We start from the raw sequence: 21542 nt of genomic DNA on the forward strand, positions 1-21542 counted from the left end.
ATGATATACCTCTAAATCGTGGAACCGACATTTTTATTCGGAAAATAAATTCCACATGAAATGTTTCTCCTACAATCCAAACAGGGCCTAAAATATCATGATTTCTCCATCCCCTTGATTTTTTACCACAAACTTATTTTTCCGTAGAAAATGAATTTACCACCATTTGGTAAACGTATTTTACATGAAATAATTTTTCTAAAATTGAAAATGTCCCCTGAAAATAGGGAAATTTTCCATGTTTTAAATGAAAATCACAAACCTATTTTTTCACCAAAATTTGTTCCCCTTGGATTCAAACACCTCAAAATGGTCTAAATACTCTAGGTGTATGGGTGCTACTAGGAGGCAAATGGGGGCATGTATGTGAGATATCAAGACCGTTGCTATTGTAGGCACATGAGCCTAGATGCGATATACATGGTCTTGTGCCCATGTATTTATATGGTGTCTGCAGGTAAGTGCAAGTATTTATTTTAAAACTTCAGTAGGGCCCACATGGTTAAATGATCCAAACCATTCATTTGTTGGGCCCTGGCTTAGATAGACCGGGACAAAAAATCTTCATAGGATGACTATAACCCTCTGATCTGTAAAGGGACCTATCGGAGGGTTAACAAATGAATGGTTTGGATCATCCTATGGAGTGGGCCCCATTATATGTTTCTTTCAAATACGTGCAAGCAATGTGCGGACAACATATAACATCTGTCACTTCTTATGGGTTCGTTGAGAATGATTCTGATGTAGTTAGAAAGTGAGGAGTGCAATCATCAAAATGCCAGTGCGTATATCATTTCCCTGTACGCAGACAACAAATGCCAACTTGGATGTGCAAAAATGGCTGCGGACTAAGATTGGTTTTGTGTATGCACTTGGATTTCCTTTACAACCCCTATGGAACTGTTGGTAAATGGGGGTAGCATGCAGTGGATAGCACCTTCTAATTGTATAACTTATTCATTGTTAGATAGCACAACCTAGAAATGATGTTATTCTAGAAAACTTACAGGGCTTTTTCTCTTCCAAAGGCATCGTAAATTTTGATTTAATAATTCCAACAATTAGAAGGTTGTGACAATCCCTTTTTGTGAGAAATTACCTTGTTTCTTCTTATAAGTCTTGAGTTGCTTATTTTCTCTTGATGATGCTATTCACTAGCTTCATTATTATCCTTTGCTAGAGAACATCTTTTTAATCTCATCATAGTAAAAGATTATTACCAGACTAGTTTAAGTTTGTATTTTTCCTTTCACTTTGAAGGATTTTACACGTCAAAACCATGTGTCACCTTGATTGTTTAATTTATTTTTGTGTCCCATTCTTACCACATTCTGCATATTTGCTCTACATGATGTTTCTTCGTTGATTTGCATTACATTTTGAATTTTGATAATTAATTTTGCATCCAAAACTGATTATTGGGCTGAAAATTGCATTTAATTTTGAGTCCAACCAGTTTTTGACTTAAAATCAATTCTCAAAATCCAAAACAAAGCATCAAAGCCAACCAAATTGCAAGCTTTAGTGACTTTAGGTGTGCAATCGAATTGCATTTTGGGTGCATCAGATATACTGTGATAGCCTTTGTAGCTAAGCAGAAAGGTGCAAAATAAAGGCTGCTACTATAAATAAAAAAACAATGGAGTGCAGATATCATTTCCCTGTATGAAATGCCCTTTTAATTACATCTCCCAAAATGCAAATGGGTTGCACCGCATCACCATCCAAACTGACCATACATCAGTGTTATCACACCTTGTGAATACAATATAAAACATATGTACATCTCCCCACTACCAGATTTTGATAATGGCACCACTCTATTTTACACTTTCTTAATTAGAGTTTAATGGTTGTTAAAGTACTCCAGATGCTATCAACATTCAATCAGAAAGGTGCAGAACAAAGTGACTAGCACCATTATCAAAATATGGTAGTGCAAATATCAGCTGCTAATATACATTTATAAAACAAGCCAGCTAATCAAAACAGCCTGAAGATTTGGCATGGGAAAGGATATAACAAAAATCATCTTCACCAAGAATTCAACAATTCAAACTCAGACCTGCTTCCATTTGTGCTACAAATGGAAAAATAAAAAAAGAATAGAATTCTGCAATCAAGAAAAACAAACAAAGAACAGAATTACAAGAAAGAGAAGCAAGAACCTATGGCAAGAGCAAACCTCTATCATCTCTATGAATGAAAACATGAAAAAATATGGTACACCGCAAACACACGAGCAGTTTACATCCAAGAACTTACGAAACTACAAATTAATTTCCCATATATTTTTGCATCTCCCATCCATTTACAAAATTTCAATTCTCTCTCTTGCGCTCTTCCTGCGATCATAAACCATTAGTATACCTCCAAAATGTTACTGAGCTTTGGGTTTTTGAATCTTCACATAGGGGAAGAACCCAAAGAAGTGGACAACTTGGGGGGCCCATCCCAGTTGCTGGGCCCGGCAGAACATTAAGAAAGTGTTTGCAAAGTAGGAATTAAATCCCATTAGCACATGCCACAATGCATGGCCCTGCGGGTTAACATACCATAATGATATCTTGGCACAGAAGATGCGGTCGAATAGCCAACAAAGAGTCCCAAGACATATAGTGACCGCATAGAGTTTGGCGAGCCGCTTTGCAGATGCCTCTTTTGTATGAATGTAATATTTGTACATTCGAGGAACACACAGGAGAGATAGAATTATGTAATGCACCTTAAACCCGATTCCGAATCGCACCTGGGAATGGACTACGGCGAACGCAGCGCCATACAGAAACAGGAAAGTTGGCATCGTACTCCGGTAATGCCAATCTGGGGAGTAAAGGACATAGATATAGAGCAGCATCTCCCAGACCATAGGTGTTTCATCACTTTGTTGTTGCCTGGAAATCAGATAGAAATGAATAATCATGTAAATCTCAAGGATAAGATGTAATATCTTATGGAGTAAGGGGTGGAATGACAAATTTAAGCAGCTACTATTACTATTTAAAGGCGATTATTCGACATGAAATTAAACAAAGTTAATTGAAATATAATTCAAAGCTATAAATTGATAACTACAATTATCATGACAGGAGAAAGATCACAAGCAGCAGCAAAAGCAAAATACATTTACGCAAGTAACTTCAAAATTTTGCATCAAACGTGAAAGACTAAAATTCAACAAAAAAAAAGAGAGCTGGTAACAATATGAAGATACAATTACAGAGCTTAGTATCATTCTACTATCACAGAAACACAACTATCATAAGAGCAGAGAAAATAAAGGAATGAGGAATTCTATACATGGCACCGCTGGCGTAGTGATAGAGACTATTGATTTTGTAGCTGTCGGAATGTTTGTCTGTTTGGTCTCTGATGCCGAATTGAGATCTCAAGCACTTGATGAACGCCTGATGCAACTATTAACTGCCAATTCTTTTTGGAAAAAAGGCTAAAGAAAATATTTTTTTATCAAGAAGTTGGCTTCTGTTCAGCATACGACAGATTATTCCTGTCTGGTCTCACGGTGACCCACAATATTGACACATCCACATGTCACATGTACTATAGGCTTCCGACTAGAGAAACTAGGCCTAGTATATAAAAAGATTTATCATTTCCTCAATAGAAAAAATATTCAGTACCATCCCTCCCATCCCATAACAATTGAAGATCAATCTTGTGATATGTGCAAGACTAAGATGACTTATTTGGAGCATGTTTCTCCTAACTGAATTAGGCCATCCTTTCAATACCACTCATCTACTCAAGAATGAATTAACAATCCATGATTTGCAAAATGGGAACTGGTAGATAGGTCAGTGGGTGTATGTGACAATCCGGGATTATTTTTTCAGAATAGTGGTCTATAGTAAGATCGTAAATCTTCAAAGAACAAAAGCGTTTGTTTGAACTTCAAGAGAAAAACGTAACAGTTTTCTCAAGTTCATTAGCAGAAAATGCATCAATTCTCACCTAAATATAAAAGCCAATAACATTTACTACTGGAAATGCCTGTAAGATAGGGAGCTCGTATGACAATTCTGGAATTCTACTAAAAATTCAGGAATGTTCCCAAAAATTTAATAGAATATCACTAAAAAGGGATTTGCTATGGTCCATCGCAAAAGGCTTTTCGCAGCTGGTCTGTTGCATGTCAGACCAGCCACCTCGTGAGTGGAGACAAAAGCTGTTGTCTCTATTCACGAGGTGGCTAGTCTGACGTGTGACAGACCAGCCACGAAATGCCTTTTGCGATGGACGCTAGCAATTCCCCACTAAAAATAGTAGTGTTTCAATCTTCGAGTAACAAGAAAACAAAACAGAAAAGCTGCAATATTCTTCTTTTCATCACTAATAAAAGCTACTACTGAAAAGATAAAATAATTACAACCAACACAAAAGGGATAAAAGTAAAGAAAAAGTGCCTCAAGCATCAACACCGTTTCATTTGATGAACAGAACAGCTCAGTAATGAGAACATCAAGTGATCTATGGGCAAGTGATCTACAGGCAATATGATTCAATTCTCTAGATTCAGAGGTCCAAAAGAATTGAACTGGAGAAAAGTATGACGAACTTTGCCAAAATTTACCATTATCATCTACAAAGGCACATACAGTTTCTGTTAGTCCATCAGATGGCACTTTTGGAATATTCTTCTATTGATGAATGCCTCCCGCTAGATTCAGTAACTCCAAAAACATTCAAGAGATTAAGAACTCCAAAACCATTATACTGGGAAAAAGAATAATGAGGTTTGACAAAATTTCCCAGTATCCACTGGGAAGGAAATAGAATATCTGCTAGCCATCTGATGGCATTAATCAGATCTTATATTAAAGAAGGCTTCCGAGGAGTAGAAGAGAAAAGGTGAACCAAAATAAATGGTTAATTCAATCCAGTGAGCAGTTGAACTGTGCATTCCTTCAGGATTTTGACCAAATATTAGTGTAATGTCATGTATGTATGTACATGTGCAGATCTATGTGTACAGATGGGTTCGGCTCTAAAAAGGTCATTTCAGATAGGGTTGTGATGAATGAAATAACCATGCATCTTCACAAGACCAGTCCATACATCATCATAAAATTTTCGTGAAGAAATGAAGAATACAATACAGAAGAGGGAAGCATAAAAATACGAAAACACGACTCTGGACGGGAGATAAACAGAACTGAAAGTTAGGACGAGGGCGCATATCCCGTACGGATGTGGCTCTTTGGCTTAAAGTCATGGGTATGCTCCCCATTGACGCGAGTTCGAATCCCACAGCCTTACCCGATGCGCGTGGTTTACGAGTGATTGCACGCATCCGTAGGGAATAGTAACGCCCAAAAAATTGGGGTGGGGATACCCTATATGTCATCAAAAAAAGGATGAGGGCACTATCAAGAACTGGACATTATGATGAGACACTATCCATTGGATAAATAGCAATGAGAGGCCATAAAATAACCCAGAGCATACTGTGAGCAAGTAGAAAGAACCTTCCCCTCTTTATGATCCCCACCATGGAGACATCCATCAATTTTATGAAGGATTGCTGTCTTGGACATTTGAAGCAAACCATTTCAAGACCCATAGCAACGGCCATTGATCATAGAAGACGTTTCTTCAAATGTCATAGCATAGGCCACTCGCAGATCAATGGGGCCTTGGAAGCTAGCAGGAGGGATCGATGAAATCCGGGACATTATCGAGCCGATCTCCCCATTGGTCCAACATAAAAGGTGATCGGCGAATGAGGAGGCCATGGGTATTTTCTGTTGTGGATTGTTTGTTTTATGAGCGTTCCAGGTCATTCTGTTTGCTGTTTTAGTATTGCACTAGTGGGACACCTTGTCCCAGTTGCTGTCACCCTAATGCAGCTATTAATAAAATGTTTCTTTTACCTTTCGAAAAAAATGCCGTCTTGGACAAATGCCTATGAGGGAACACAACCCATGAAGGCCAAAAGGACAAGAATTATAGCCATCATGAAATTGGTGTGGTTCATAATACAGTAAGGTTAATAAACGGGAAAAACAGAATAAACTCAATTCCTCGATACATACAGTGTATGTCAAGACAATGATTTAAACACGCATGGATATTGTGCCCACAATAGAACCAAATTAAGTCAGAAGGCAAGTTGGGCAGCTGCTCCCGATGTTTTAAATTTCAGTTTCGGGTTCGATTTAGGTCAACACCCAAACAGAAACATTTCAGTTTCTATGGAAATTTTTGGTTGAAATCTTGTCAAATCATGGAAATGTATCAAAAAATAAGCAAATGATAGAATTTTAAGATGAAACTTCAGGATATACTAGAATAGTGTATTGGGCTGGAGCCTATGTATTCTAGATGGGGACACCTTGTCCCCTCCTCACATTCTATGGATTAATAAAAGTCAATTTTCAAAAAAAGAAGAAGATATACTACAATAAACACATATACACACTTAGAAACCATCACATAAGCAAGAGAGTCATCCATAATGGTTTAATAACACTAACACCCAATTAGATGCGTACACACCGCATTTCACATGTAATTCATATAAATATGTACACAGTACATGCATCACAAAATCGATGAGATCGGGGATTTGGTGAGAACCCTTCACCCGCAAATAACGCATAGGAGAAGGTCAGCGAATACTTATGCAGATGCTCTAGCAAAAGAGGGAGTGAATCGCGAAAGTACTTTTTGTGAGGCCTTTAACTTTATGTTGTCCTTTTTGTAATCCGGGCGGGATGATTATGTTTCAAACCATGTTTCAGGGACACCTTGTCCCTTCTGTACTTTTGATTTGCATGGATGCAATTCATTGAAGTATAATTATGTAACGCATACTAATATAGTATACCACTAATGCACTTCCGATTTTGATTTTGATATGCTTCGGTTTTGGTATCATTTCCATGGGGATGGAAATGAAAACATTTTGGTCATTTCTCGTCGGTTTCGGTGGAAATTTAAAACCATGGCTGTTATAAAGGATCAGTAATGCAGCAAAACAATGAAGTATATAGAAAAAGCAAAAAAGACACTGATGGGGCCCTATATGGTATGAAGGAACTATAGTGTTGAAAAATTGGGCAACTTCAACCTTATAGAGATATAATAATACTTCAAAAAGATAAGTTAACTCGACCACAAATGTTTTGAGCATTCAATGGTTGAGCACAACCGATTAAATGCCCTCTACTTGGAAAGAAAGGCAATATAGAAGCTTAGCAAACAAGTTATAGATCAGATCTGCAAAGAAACAGAAGAAATAAGACAATTTGAGGATCAAGATGAGGAAAACAAAATCTCCCAAAGATGATTTCAGTTTTTACAATACAAATTGAGCTTTCTCTTCCAAAGAGTCGGTGCCTCCTCTTCCTGCCTGAAGCCTGATACTAGTAAACTCTATATCTTTTCTCCTCACCCAAGTCCACTAGCTGTCATATCTCTCCAGTGGCTCCCAATTGCCCATAGTCTCAGTTCATCAAATATTGGTAAATAAAGAGAGGAGTGCCTATTTATTAATTTATTTATTATCTTCTATTATTTTTTATTAGTATCCATTTTATCTACTTTTTTATTTTTATTTTTGTTTTTTTGGAGGATCTACTTTTTTTTTACTTCGATTTAATTTACATTATCTTTCTTTTTGAGATGGTGAGAGAGAGAGAGAGAGTGAAGGTTTGTAAGTTGAGGGAAAATAGGCCAATTGTGATTTTCCTTTCATTACAAGTGAAATCATAAGGGTGAAGGTGGATGACATTTTCATTGAATTTCATGTCAAATTCAGCACCATTGAATATGGATTACTTGTCTTACCCAAACCAAGTAAAATAAGTATTCCACAGATTACCGAAAGAAAAAATGGTGTATCCAAACGCCCCATTCAAGGGCTAAGCTCAACAGGGTTTTTTCAAGGAGTGGGTGAGGAAGAGGTGTGATGGTGACAAAAAGCAGCTCGTTGCGGTACTTCTAGTAGAGGTTGGGATAGAATAGGGAAAATGAACCACATGGGGAAACGGCTGAGTAGGGGAAATGAACCACCCACTCACACACGCCCACCCGCATAGAGTGTCTGTGAAGGATTTAGCAACAACACAACAGCAGGTTCCATCTACACGGAGTTGCATGCCTTCCAAGTTCAGCTCATGCAATTAAAAAAGAGGTTCTAGCTCCAAGACAGGCCTAGACTTACAATATAAATGTACACGAGATTTTCCTTCTTTTTTTTTCTTTTCATAATCTGCCTTTATGACAGTTTTGCATGCCTTCCAAGTTCAGCTCATGCTATTAAAAAGGAGGTTCTAGCTCCAAGACAGACCTAGTCTTTCTCTAACATTTGCTTGTACATGATATTGAAAGAAGAGGACTCTCTCATTGCTATCCAGACTTAAGACTTAACCTGCTTATTGGGTTTTTCATCTTGCATTCATGAATTGCAGCGCCAAAATCAACACGAACATCTCACATCCATAGAAAACAGAACTGAATAGCGAAAGGCTCAGCATATTTTACAGGTTCCCACAACCATGCACTTAATCGAGTATTTATGCACAATGTATGAGTTCCCCCATTGGAGCCCCATTGTATTCCATTTAGCTATTTAATGAAATTTATTTCACTCGTTCAAAAGTTAAAATAATTCCCAACTAAGCTTCAGCAAAGAATCAGCAAGGACTCGAATGACCGAGCAACATTTGTGCTGTTTTCCCTTTCTATTTTCGATAATTTCATAGATTACAGAACAACATAATTTAAGTCTTCACTTATTTAATAAATGAGGTTGGAGGGGTCCATTCTTAACACAACTCAACGAATGAAACCTTACCTAAACCTTGTTATTAATTCACTCCTATGAGCCCAATTAAGATCTTAAATCTCCAATCATACATACCAAAAGCAATTACAAGTTTTACATTCGAGTAAAAAGCCCGTGCAGAACTCTGAAACAAAGATGCAATCAGAGTTATTATCTTTTCAATAAGGCATGAACTTTAGAACAGAGCTCTATTTTCCATTCCATGGGAACAAATAAAATTTGCCAAGGCAATATTAGGAATAAATGGCATTTAAAGAGTTGAAGTAAACCATAAAGAGAAAGATGGCATATAATGGTTATGCATATTGTCCATCATAGAGGGAAAGGAAACTTACACATGTTGTAGTGTAGCATGGAATAGCATGCTCCCAATGGCAAGTATCATATTAGAAATATGAAGAGTACTAAATCTTTTCTCAAATCGTTGTCTTAAGGCATTTATAAGGCCAATGAATGCCAAGATAATGCATGGAATATTGGATATAGTGTTGTAAAATTCCGCAACGTAAGAAGAATGGGTATAATTTTTCTCACACCACTCAGTTGTGGATGTGACGGGACCCCAAAAGCTTGAAACCATTGTTTCTGCCATTTCTCCAGTACTTGTATATTCCCAAAGTTCAAAAATATAAAATAATACCAAGTCCAGGCCAAATGCAGATCGTGTGCCTGCAATGCATATAATGATATTTTAGTAATTGCATAGCAACCGATGGACATAAGTATAGCCTCGGGAACTTAGGAAAAGTTAGGAAGCGGTAATACAGAATAGATAGAAAAAATGAACCCAGTCAGCAAATCTGAACCAAGCTACTTTCATATAACTTCAATCCAACAAATGGAAATTAACACAAAGAATAATTTGTATAATCTCGGCAACTTCATAATGCACATATAACATAAAAATTAGAAATATAATTTATATCAATGCCATTAATTTTGGCTTTATATTGTAACATAAAAAATAGAAATTTCTTTTATATCATCGATGCCCTTAATTTCAGTTTTGATCTAAGTAAAAGATTTAGATGTCGTGAAATAATTAAAATGATGAGATATCAAGCAGTTGGAAGTTTCATGTCCTAGTGTATTATATTAATCAACAAGAACAGAACTTAAAATAAGATATAACAATTTGGACAATAAAATGTTCAGGATAAACTAAGAATGCATCCCAGGAACTCTCATGTCATCGCATAAGCACTGAGTAGATCATAAACTCATTCAAAGTCACATTATGGGATTAACAGAACAAATGGGAGTAATATTTCTGTTCTCTGGCAACTCACTTCTTGCTGCACCCATAAATACTCAATAATAAACCAAAATGACAACATCAAAAGTATACATGTTTATAGGCAATTAGTCATCAGCTCACAAGGTAGTAGAAATGACAAAGACAGCTCATTATGTTACGTCCAACAATTGTAATTTTATTCTTCTTAATCTGTTTGATCGAGAATCCAAAAAAAAAACCCTCTATTTTTTTTTAATAAAAAAAAAAGTTATCAGTCCAATGCCTAGCTCTCAAGCTAAACTATAGAAAATTGGCATTTGCTTGATCATGAAACATAGGAACTTGAAACCAAATTTGAACAACACGTATTTACTTATTAGCCCTAAGACCATTATACGCCTTTAGAACTAAGGTTAGCAACATGGTGGTGTTAAATAATTAACCGCAATGACAATGATTGGCAGAAGAACATCATCATGTTGATAGTTAAAAACTTAATTCTCAAGGTGCAGGACGGAAAGGACACTGTTTTGTAATGTAGTGTTCTCCAAATGGTAGTAATTCTCAGGTTGCAGGCCAGAAAGGACACTGTTGTAAATTGTAACGATGTAGTGCTCTCTCTCTCTCTCTCTCTCTCTCTCTCTCTCTCTCTCTCTCTCTCTCTCTCTCTCTCTCTCTCTCTCTCTCTCTCTCATTGGTAGTAAAGATGCAGTAGTTTTGTGGGCCTGTAGGGTTCTAGGATTTTATGACATTTAGTTATTTTTTAAGTTTTGGTTTCGTGATCATGTTTCGTTGTGGGAACCTTGAAATTTGAGTTTTTTGCTATAGTTTTCTTCTTCATGGAGATTTCAGTTGTTTAAGAGGAAAAAAAAATGAATGAAAGAACCACAGTGGGCTGGTGTAAGGTCTTTCACTCATTCTACAGAGACGAGACTGGTGGGCCAAAATCAGAAGGGTTCTAGAAGTAAGACTTGGCTGCTGAGGTTCCTCCATTTAGTGCTGTTTAGATGGCGGCAAGGGTACTTCCCCAAGGTTTTGATTTGGGAAATAAGCAGTATACAGACATGGTTGGCGAAAAAGAAACCGTTGTTGCATTTGCACTCGAAGAAGAGCAAGAAGTGATGGGGCTGGGCCATAGTGGGTCTCAGAACAATCAGGCAAATATCCACAAATTTTGAAAGACTGTAAACCGAAGAGGCCCCAGTCAGTTACTGGAAACGAAGGGAAAAGGAGACAAACAGAACATAGCTGGACTAAAAGCTTCACACACAGTATGGTAGAGATGGTTGACAGCTCTGTAATTTAATAACGTCTGAATTATGACATTAAGGAAAGAAGAAGAGGGGAGGGACAGCGTGTAGGGAAGGAGTATGCTGGAAAGTGAAGATGACAACACTCAACAAAAAAGGGTTGGAGGTATTGGAAAGAACACAAGGTCAAACAGCTGATCAGATGTTGAAAATCAGATAACAATCATTTTTAAAAAAAAGAAAAGAAAACCAGATAACAATTCCTCAAGAAACTAAGTAGGATCCCATGGATAGATTGTGCTACCTTCTCTATTTGAGGAAGAGATGATTTTAGTGATACAGCCTAGAGTTAATAGGTGCATTGAGGGGAGGAGGGGGAGGGGATTGGAGATTTCAGTGGCATGTCACTCTACGTGTAAAAGGTGGAAGATTAGAGTGGGCAGTTCTTGGCTTCCATAAAATTTAAATCAGTAAACGAGTTTGCTCAATAGGGTCAACAGCTCCACAACGTTTACGAACAATGATTGGACAGGTACAAAACAACTTCCATTGGTCAACTTCTTGGTTTATTACCCGAAGAAGTGTTATTGTTATTATATCTATGGAAGCATTAGACATTGTAAAGAATGACGGTTCATTATTTGAAACTTTTTATGAATTAGTTCAGCAAGTGGGTTACCAAGTCATCGTGCAGTTTGTAACCAATAGCGAACCTAGTTAGAAAGTAGTTGGGAAGAAGTTGGAAATAAAATATGGGAGATTTTATTGGACCCTTGTGCAATGCATGACGTAGACCTAATGCTGGAGAACTTGGCAAAACCAAATGATTTCCTATAATTGCAAATACAATTGAGAGCTCGAAGGATAGCCAGGCTCACATATAACCATGAACGGTTTTGCACTGGACGAGGGAACACATTTTCTGGTGGCAAAGATTTGTGTCGCCCCGCTCAGTCAAGGTGCAACATTAACTTCTTAGCCTAAAAATAGTCTTGTCAGTTGTCACCCAAAAGAAAATCTCCAACAGATGTTTGTCTCCAATGATTATGTTGCTATTAATTATGCCAGGCATATGCTTAGTCAAGAGACTCCAGGGCATTGTTGGATAATTCTTTCTGGTCCAGTTGTAAAATGATTTGAATATCAGTGGGCTTTTCGTGACAGTGCCCGCTTGTGGACCACCAAGACAAGCTTGCTGTTGGGTTTTAAATGAGGTCATGGAAAGGCCAGGGAAGTGATATAGGAAGGTTAAAGAATAAGAAACAATAGAATATGCCCATCTGGAAGGTGGTTGATAAAAGATGAGATGAGCAGCTTGATAGTCTCTCCTTCATGCAGTGAGTTATTTCTTTAACCTGGCATTGTTTTTCAGCCCCACTTTCTAAAGGAATGGTGAGTTCACTAAAGGCATATTCGATGTTCCCTTACATTAGGGGTGGGGAGTTAGGAGAGGGGGATGGTGCTTGAACTTGACAAGGTTTTAAATTTCGGTTTCGGTTTCGATCAGCAAGGAAACGGAAACATTTTGGTTTCAGTGGAAATTTCGATGGAAATCTTGTAAAATCACGGAAACGTATGAAGACATATGCAAATGATGAAGGCTTGAAGGTGAAACTTCGGGAAATGGTAGAATAACCACAAATACATACTTAAAAACCATTACATAAGCAAGAAAGCCATCCATAATGGCTTATGCAATGACATACATTGTCGCACGTGTCTGGAACAGTAAAGTCAATAAAGAAGTATAAGAAAGTGTAATGACTACTCTCCCCTACAAGGACCCCTACCACATGGAGTTACAAGGTATTATTGGTCTCATGCTGATCTGACATCCAATGCATAAGATACTGTTACTTTGTTGTGCTGTGCAGTTCAATGATGTTGCATGCCAAATATCATTTTTTAAGTTAATAAAATGAAATGACAAGCAAATCATAACATATTTCCATTTGTTGTTGTTTCGACCATTTTGGTCGAATTTTGGGAATTTCGATTGGAAATAATGACATGAAAGGAATTCATTGAAATTTCATTTCGGTAGGGATGGAAATGGAAACATTTCGGTCATTTTAGAGAAATTTCGGGGAAATTTAACACCATGGACCTTGATATGCAGGATATAATCAATTCTCATGTTGAAGACTATTGATCTATATTTGGTGACTTTGATTTGTCAATGGCAATTCGGAAATGTGACACGCTAACCCCAAATAATTATTATTGTTAATTAACTATGATTAGATTTTGAAAGTTCACATCATTGAGTTAGGTTTATAATCATGGTTTGACATGAAACGACCAAAATGTTTCCGTTTCCATCCCATCAAAACGCACACTGAAACCAAAATTGTAAGTGCATTAGTGGTATACTATATCCGTAAGTATTACATAATTATATATATATATATATATATATATATATGAGAAAATGGTTCCTACACATGTGTAGAGAGTTCTCTACACACTAGCTCAAAATACAGTGGGGGCCCACATTGTTTGGGTGATCCAAACCATCCATTTTAAAGGCCCTCACATAGATAGGGTGTCTACAAAAAATCAGATCCATAGGATCATCCCAACCCTACGATTTGTGGAGGTAAAATGGATGTCTTTAAACCTTCACAAATTAGTTCATTTTTTGCCTCCAAAGTTCGAATGGTTAGGATGATCCTATGGATCTGATTTTTTGTAAACACCCTATCTATGAGAATGCCTTAAAAATGAATGGTTTGGATCACCCAAATAATGTGGCCCCCACTGTATTTTAAGCTAGTGTGTAGATAACTTATCTACACGTGTGTAGGAACCGCTCTCTCTCTCTCTCTCTCTCTCTCTCTCTCTATATATATATATATATATATATATATATGAATTTCATGTGAAATGTGGCGTATGTAGTGCGTGTGTGAATTACATACGAAGTTTGGTATGTATTGAACTATCAGACATGCGCAAGACATGTGCGACAGTGCATGTCACTAAGTATTTGATGTCACTAAACTATTATGGATAGTTATCTTGCTTATGTAATGGTTTCTAAGTATGTTTTTGTGTTTATTCTAGCATTTTCTGAAATTCTATTATTTGTTTCCATATCTTTCTGTGATTTTAAATGGTTTCCATAGAAATTTCCAACTGAAACCAAAGCATTTCCGTTTTTGTGGCTACCGAAACTGAAACTGAAACCAACCTTTAAAACCATGTTTATAACTGTAGTCGCATGGTGGTCCCTATTTGGGAATGATTAACCCAAATGGACGATGGTAATATAGCAGCTTTGTTGTTGCGATACACGTCTATTGGCATATGAACTTGACACCCCAATTCCTGTAAGTCTGTAACAATATTCTTAATAATGGCAATTCATATACACAATGTGCCAGACCTAAACTCTGGCTTTGCACTAGATATTGCCACAATGGAATGTTTCTTGCTTTGCCAAGTTACCAAATGTCCTCTCACAAATGTGCAATAGCCTGAGGAGATCATCTATCTCATACAAATCCTGCCCAACAAGCATCGGTCCAAGCTTCCACTCTCATATGACTGTCTTTTAAACAGGAATCTTCTCTCTGGACACCTCTTGCGATATCTGAGTATAAGTGTTGCCTCCAAATGAAGTGTCCATGGAGCATGCATAAATTGGCTCGCAACACTCACAACATACGCTATGTGCATAAGAGAAAAATATATGAACTTACCAACCAATATTCGATCCTTTCTCACATCAATAAGGTGTTCATTATCACCTGCTCAATGTTTTTGTTCAATAGGTGTATCTGCTAGTTTATAACCCAACTCTCCTGCATCCTTGAGAAGATCCAAAACATATTTCCTTTGTGAAATAAAGATACCTTCTCTACATCTACGTACACAATGAGGATCTAGCCACTTCGAATCCCAAAAAATATTTGAAAGAGCCCAAATCCTTACTTCGAATGCCTTATTGAGGTAATCCTTCAACAATTTTATCCCAACTGAGTTGGTCCTGGTGATGACTGTATCATCAATGTACACAATGAGCATAGTTATGGTGTCTTTGTCATTGTGTCAAACTACGAATGCAGGTCAAAATACCTTCTCTACATCTACGTACACAATGAGGATCTAGCCACTTTGAATCCCAAAAAATATTTGAAAGAGCCCAAATCCTTAACTTCGAACCCCTTATTGAGGTAATCTTTCAACAATTTTATCCCAGCTGAGTTGGTCCTGGTGATGACGATATCATCAATGTACACAATGTGCAGAGTTATGGTGTCTTTGTCATTGTTTCAAAATGCGAATGCGGGTCAAAATGTGGCCAAAGAAAATCCTAGACAACGCAGTCACGTACTTGGTTGATGCGGCTGAGTTACTCAATAGACGTGATCATGAATGGGAGAGTCAAAGGAGTTTTGATTGAATTTGTACAATAAAATGGTGTGGGCAAGGTAAAAGGGAGTCGACTTGAGGGAGTCCAAGACAACGCAAGGGTGTTTTAAAACTATGGTCTTTGTTGTGTTTTAAAAATAAAAAATCCTATCAACCTGACATACCCCACTTCTTCATAGCACAACTAAACCCATGAAACCATGCTCTAGGAGATAGTTTGTCCACAGAGCCTTTTTAATCTACAGACTTGATTATCTGCTCTTAGGAATTTAATCCCTGATGGCATCATCATGTATATCTATGAAGAAAAGCATTTTTTACATCCAGCAAATGTAGTTCTCATGAGTTATTTGCTGCAATAGACAGGATCACTCCTATCGAGTCAAACTTTGCACAAAAACCCATAAGAGGGCTTGAACTAGGGCAAATGTTACTTGGTAGTCAATGCCATATGTATGTGTACCGTTTAGCAACCAATCTGGTCATGCAGCAATGGTAGTCAATGCCATATGTATGTGTACCGTTTAGCAACCAATCTGGTCATAAGAGGGCTTGAACTAGGGCAAATGTTACTTGGTAGTAAATGCCATATGTATGTGTACCGTTTAGCAACCAATCAGGTCATGCAGCAATGGTTTTAATTTTCTACTGAAACAAACACGAAAGGACCAAAATGTTTCCATTTCTATCCCTAATCGAAACGCACACCGAAATCAGAATTGTAACTGTATTACTAGTAATATATTAGTAACCCATTAAAAAAAAGTAATATATTAGTAAAAAAATACATTTAAAAAAAATAGTATAATATATTAGTATGTGATTTTTTTTTTCTTGAAATTGAATATATTAGATTGTGATATATAATTATATTTATATGATTTGCATGTAAATTGTGATGTATTTATTTATTAATTTATTTTAACCCAGAATTTATTTAGGAACCCAGTTCGGCAACATAAATTTTATTGATGTATGAAAAAGGTACAAGACAGGGCATACCACCTTACCTCTGGAAAAAAAACTCAACTTATTCAAATTGAATACTTGGTATGCCCAAAGCATCACATTTAGTCGCACTTCCAGCTCTATTAGGAAGATCTCTCCAGAATTAGAAAGACTATATTACATTTATTATATTTATATATAAATAAGCCATTCAAAAAATATATTTATATATAAATAATTATAATGAAGAGGAAACAGTTCCTGTTGTGCAGGAAACATGGTGGGCCCACATTTTTTGGGTATACTAAGCATTCATTTGAAAGGCCCCGTCGTGTATGGGATGTGTACCAAAAATCAGCTCCATTGGATCAACCTAACCCTTCCATTTGTGGGCTGAGAAAATGGACAGATACTGTTTGTCCACAGATTTGCCCATTTTTTCACCCCACAAATGGAAGGGTTAGGTTGTCCATTTTCTCACCCACAAATGGACACGCTAAGATGATCCAATGGAGCTGAGTTTTGATTCACACCCCATACACGATGAGGCCTTTCAAATGAATGCTTAGGATCACCCAAAAAAATGTGGGCCCACCCTTGTTTCCTGCACTCGAGAGCAGATAAGCTATCTGAGCTCGAGCGCAGGAACTGTTTACTCTTATATGAATTACATTTGAAATGTGGTATGTGCTGAATTATCATGTCACTAGTTGTTCGATGTTTTAAACATGCGGATGGTTGTATTGGTTGTGATGATCTCTAAAGTTTGTATTTGTGCTTATTCTAGCATTTCTTGAAGTGTCATCTTTAAATCTTATCACTTGCATAGGTTTCCATACGTTTTCATGATTTTACAGGATTTTCATCAAAATTTCCAGCCAAAACCAAAACATTCCTGATTCCGTGGTGATCGAAGCCGATACCGAACCGAAATTTAAAACCTTGACTAGATGTTCAATGTTGTTAAACCATAGTGTGTAGCTGTCTAGTTTATGTGATAGTTTCTAAGCAAGTATTTGTTCTTATTCTAGCATTTCCTGGAGTTTCATCTTAAAATTCTATTATTTGCATGTTTTCACACGTTTCCGTTATTTTACTGGATTTTCACCAAAATTTCCAACTGAAACTATAACATTTCCGGTTCCATGATGAGCAAAACTGAAACCGAAATTTATAACGTTGCATGTAGCTTTCTATTGTCATGTTCACCATGTGAAATATGGTGTAGCTGTTATGTATAAATATTTATATGTATTACAAGTGAAATGTGGTATGTATTGAATTACCAGCTATGATTTGTGGACACGGACACGAGTGTTGCGCGTCGACACTGACACGGAGTGTCGGACACGGCAACCCCCCAAAATTTAGAAACGTGGACAAGGCTAAAATAGAAAGTATATATAATCATATTTTGTCGATACAAATTCCTGCATCGAGTTTCGACAAGGATATGAGTTGCCCGACATAGCAATATCTAAAAAACTAGAAATAATGACACGAAATATCCATAAAATTATTGATTATTGCACAAATAAGTGTCCACACGTCCACATTAACTCTAACAGTCCTAGCAATACATTTAAAGTGACCAAGGAGTGTCGACACAGGTGGACATGAGGGTCGTGTCGGACACGGCAGGACACGTGTGCCGACAATAAATTCAAAGTGTTGGCTAAATCATAGATTGCCATAGATTACCAAAAAAAAATTTCAAAAAAAAAAATCATAGATTACCAAACATACGCGCGCGCATGTCACTAGGTGTTCAATATTAGTAAATCATTATGGATGATTGTCTTGCGCATGTGGTGGTTTTTAAATTATATCTGTGCTTATTTTAGCATTTTTATAAGTTTTTAATCATAAAATTCTATTATTTGCATATTTCTTAATGGTATTTTTTTAAAAAAAAAATTTAAAACGATGACCGGGAGCAATCATTTGTATATGTTTCCGTGATTTTACAGGATTTCCATTGAAATTTCCAGCCGAAGCCGAAATGTTGCTATTTTCGTGGTGACCAAAATCGTAGCCGAAATTGAAATTTATAACCTTGACAACAACCTACAGTGCATTTATAAGGATGGTAATTGATAAAGCAAAAAAGAACAACCCCCTCTCCCACTCTCTCTCAAGGACAATGATTGAAACCATGGACATCCTAGTGTGGGTATATAACATTTTCAAGAAACATGCATTTAAATGAAAGCAAATAGCATAGACTGTTTGATTATGATGTCTCCTTTCTAGTTTAAATGTTAACATAATTTCCTTTATCATAGCCTTTTACAAATTCATAGGATGGTAGCCATGATGTTCCTTGTGGCAAGGAGCCTATATATTATTTATCTTTTGTTAATTATCATAAGCCTGTATGTTTTGGTAAGGTAGGCACCCTTTAACCAAGTAATAACATGCATTGCTTTCAAATTGGAAGGTAAGTATCGTTTTCCAAAACTAGGCAGGCTGGTAAACTGATCGAGTTCCAATTTGAAAATATTACGCCATATATGAAACTTTATTTTGAGTCTCAACCAGATTTAATTGACCTGAGCAGATCAGTGGCTAAAGAAAGTAGTAATGATGAACAAAATATTAAAAACTAAAGTTAGATTATACTCTATGATTTGTGGACACGGACGAGTGCCGCGTGTTGACACGGACACAGAGTGTCAACACAGCAAAGCCCGAAATTTAGAAATGGGAATGTGGCTTAAATGGAAAGTATATATAATCATTGGCTTGTGCACACAAAATGATGGTGGGTCGAGTTTCAACACGGATACGAGGTGTCTAACATGGCAACCACTAAAAATCAAGAAATGATGGCATGCCCGTGCAAGTAAATGCATATAAAATTACTTATTACTATCATAATTTGCAACAACATAAATACAGTATTCATTCAACAATGTAAAAAATCTTAGGATTAATGGGAACACGGTTAAAATGGAAAGTATATATAATCATGATTTGTAGACACGAAATTGTGCGTCGAGTTTCAACACAGATACGAGGTGTCTAACATGGCAACCACTAAAAATCTATAAATGGTGACATGCCCATGCTAGTAAACAAATATAAAATTATTGATTACGGTCATAATTTGCAACAATATAACTACGGTATTCATTCAACAAACTAATAAATCTTAGGATTAATCAACTATAATCTAAAACAAACATGAGACAATCAAATAACAACGCATTCATCAATTTAATCTGGTTCTCTTCTGTCTCCACTATGCAATGAGAAAGGGAATAGGGTGCAATGAATATAATATTGAAATAAGAGTTTGTTAAGGGTATTAGATTTAGGGAGGGAATATAACAACAAATATTAGTCAAAGAAGAGCAAAAGGAAGTGTTTATGATAAAAGAAGACTTAATAATAAAAGAGGTCAATATAATATTCAGTAATAAAATAGAATGTCAAACATGTCGCCGTGCCCACATTAAGTCTGACACTAGCAGTACAATTAAAAGTGTCGAAAGGAGTGCCAACACACGTGAACAAGCGTGTCGTGTCGGACACGACAGGACACATGTATCAACAATATATTCAAAGTGTTGGCTAAATCATAGGTTATAAGTCACAATAGGTATCAATTTGAATAGCAATCTTATGGTTTTTAGATTTTAATGCACAGGAAAAATTAAGATAAATCAGAAAGATATGGTCTTGATTAACCATTCATTTTCCATACACGTCCATAGATTAGATAACAAATACTAAAAATTATTTTACTGGAAGTCATTGAATTGATTGACCGGTGAGTGACGTGGATTTCTAGGGACTCAAGATTCCAACCAAAACTCCCAAAAATCAAGTCAAAGCAATCCTCCATCAATATATGGATGAAGCAGAAAGACGGATTTGAATTCATTGAATAGCAATCGATGTTTTCACATTATTTAAAAAGTCTCAAGAGAAATTAATGTTCATTAGTTCTGCATAATCTTCCAGTAGTTCTCAAGAGAAATTAATGTTCATAAATTCCATATAATCTTCCCATTGTTTAATGCCCTGAATTAGTATGATCCAAACAAATCGAATAAATGAGATTATGATGCGAATAAATCAGCCCAACAATCATATTCCAATATTCCAGTTCTATACATTAATCTTTAAAAGAATAAAAAACATGATGAAATCTGACTCCCTGCAACTACAAGTATTAATCACAGCTGATAAAAAAACATGAGAAAGACAACCAATCCTCTGGCTGCCATGCTCAGATAACAAACTAATAACAAACAAATAAATAGCTCATTCCTTAGCAAAACACCATCTGCATGGATCTTAGAAGAAGAACTATAGCCAGATCAAGAGATTCAAACCCAAAAAACTCAATACTCCGTTTTTCTTCTATCTCAAAAAGGAAACTTACAACTGCAAAAACCAAACTCGAACAAACTAAAACAAGCCAAACTTGCTCTTTCCCTTTGATCTCAAAAACGGAAACCCTAGGAACATGAACTCAAAACCCAAAACCCTAATGCTTTATTAACAGGATCTTTGAAACACGAACAACAAGCTATTTAATAGGAAATTTTTTTTTACTGGCATACCTAAATCAGATGCAGCCAGAATAGACAGGAATTCGATCTGCGTCTGTAATAAAAACAGATGCGAATCAGAGATGAAGGAAGAAAAATGAAGAGAAGGAAGGTAATGAGTGAGTGAATTATCAAACCTGCAAAACTAGGGTTTGGAGTTGCAGGAAGGAAAAACCCTAGTTGGGATAGAGAAGGATAGGAGAGGAAAAGGACGGCATCGATCCAATTTGCACTTTGCTTTAGATTTGGGCCCTTAAAATAGTTAAAACTTTACATAGAAGCCTACTTGGGATTGGATTGGACCCTATATGGGCCGAAGGGTCGGGCCCACAGTTTCTGGCTCGGCTCTCTTTTTG

The 21542-nt window shown here is 36.6% G+C and overlaps 1 protein-coding gene across 1 annotated transcript; it reads right to left on the reverse strand.

Annotated features, from left to right (window-relative positions):
* Positions 1-2022: 2022 nt before the first annotated feature.
* On the reverse strand, positions 2023-21542 carry LOC143848429 (alkaline ceramidase-like). The gene is made up of 4 exons (XM_077357376.1): positions 21324-21542; positions 21199-21241; positions 9148-9481; positions 2023-2897 (listed from the first exon to the last, which is right to left on the reverse strand). The coding sequence occupies exons 3-4, from the start codon at positions 9402-9404 to the stop codon at positions 2384-2386; spliced, it is 771 nt and encodes a 256-aa protein (XP_077213491.1). The 5' UTR covers positions 9405-9481; positions 21199-21241; positions 21324-21542; the 3' UTR covers positions 2023-2383.

This window comes from Tasmannia lanceolata, unplaced genomic scaffold (genome assembly GCF_043159265.1).
Source record: "Tasmannia lanceolata isolate RefF3 unplaced genomic scaffold, GAP_Taslan_0.1 ptg000016l, whole genome shotgun sequence".
Lineage (NCBI taxonomy): Eukaryota > Viridiplantae > Streptophyta > Magnoliopsida > Canellales > Winteraceae > Tasmannia > Tasmannia lanceolata.

Coding starts and splice junctions, on each gene's coding strand:
- LOC143848429 (XM_077357376.1), bottom strand. CDS start 9,404: ATGGCAGAAACAATGGTTTCAAGCTTTTGGGGTCCCGTCACATCCACA. Junction 2,898..9,147: donor CATGCTACACTACAACATGT/GTAAGTTTCCTT, acceptor TCTGATTTCCAG/GCAACAACAAAGTGATGAAA.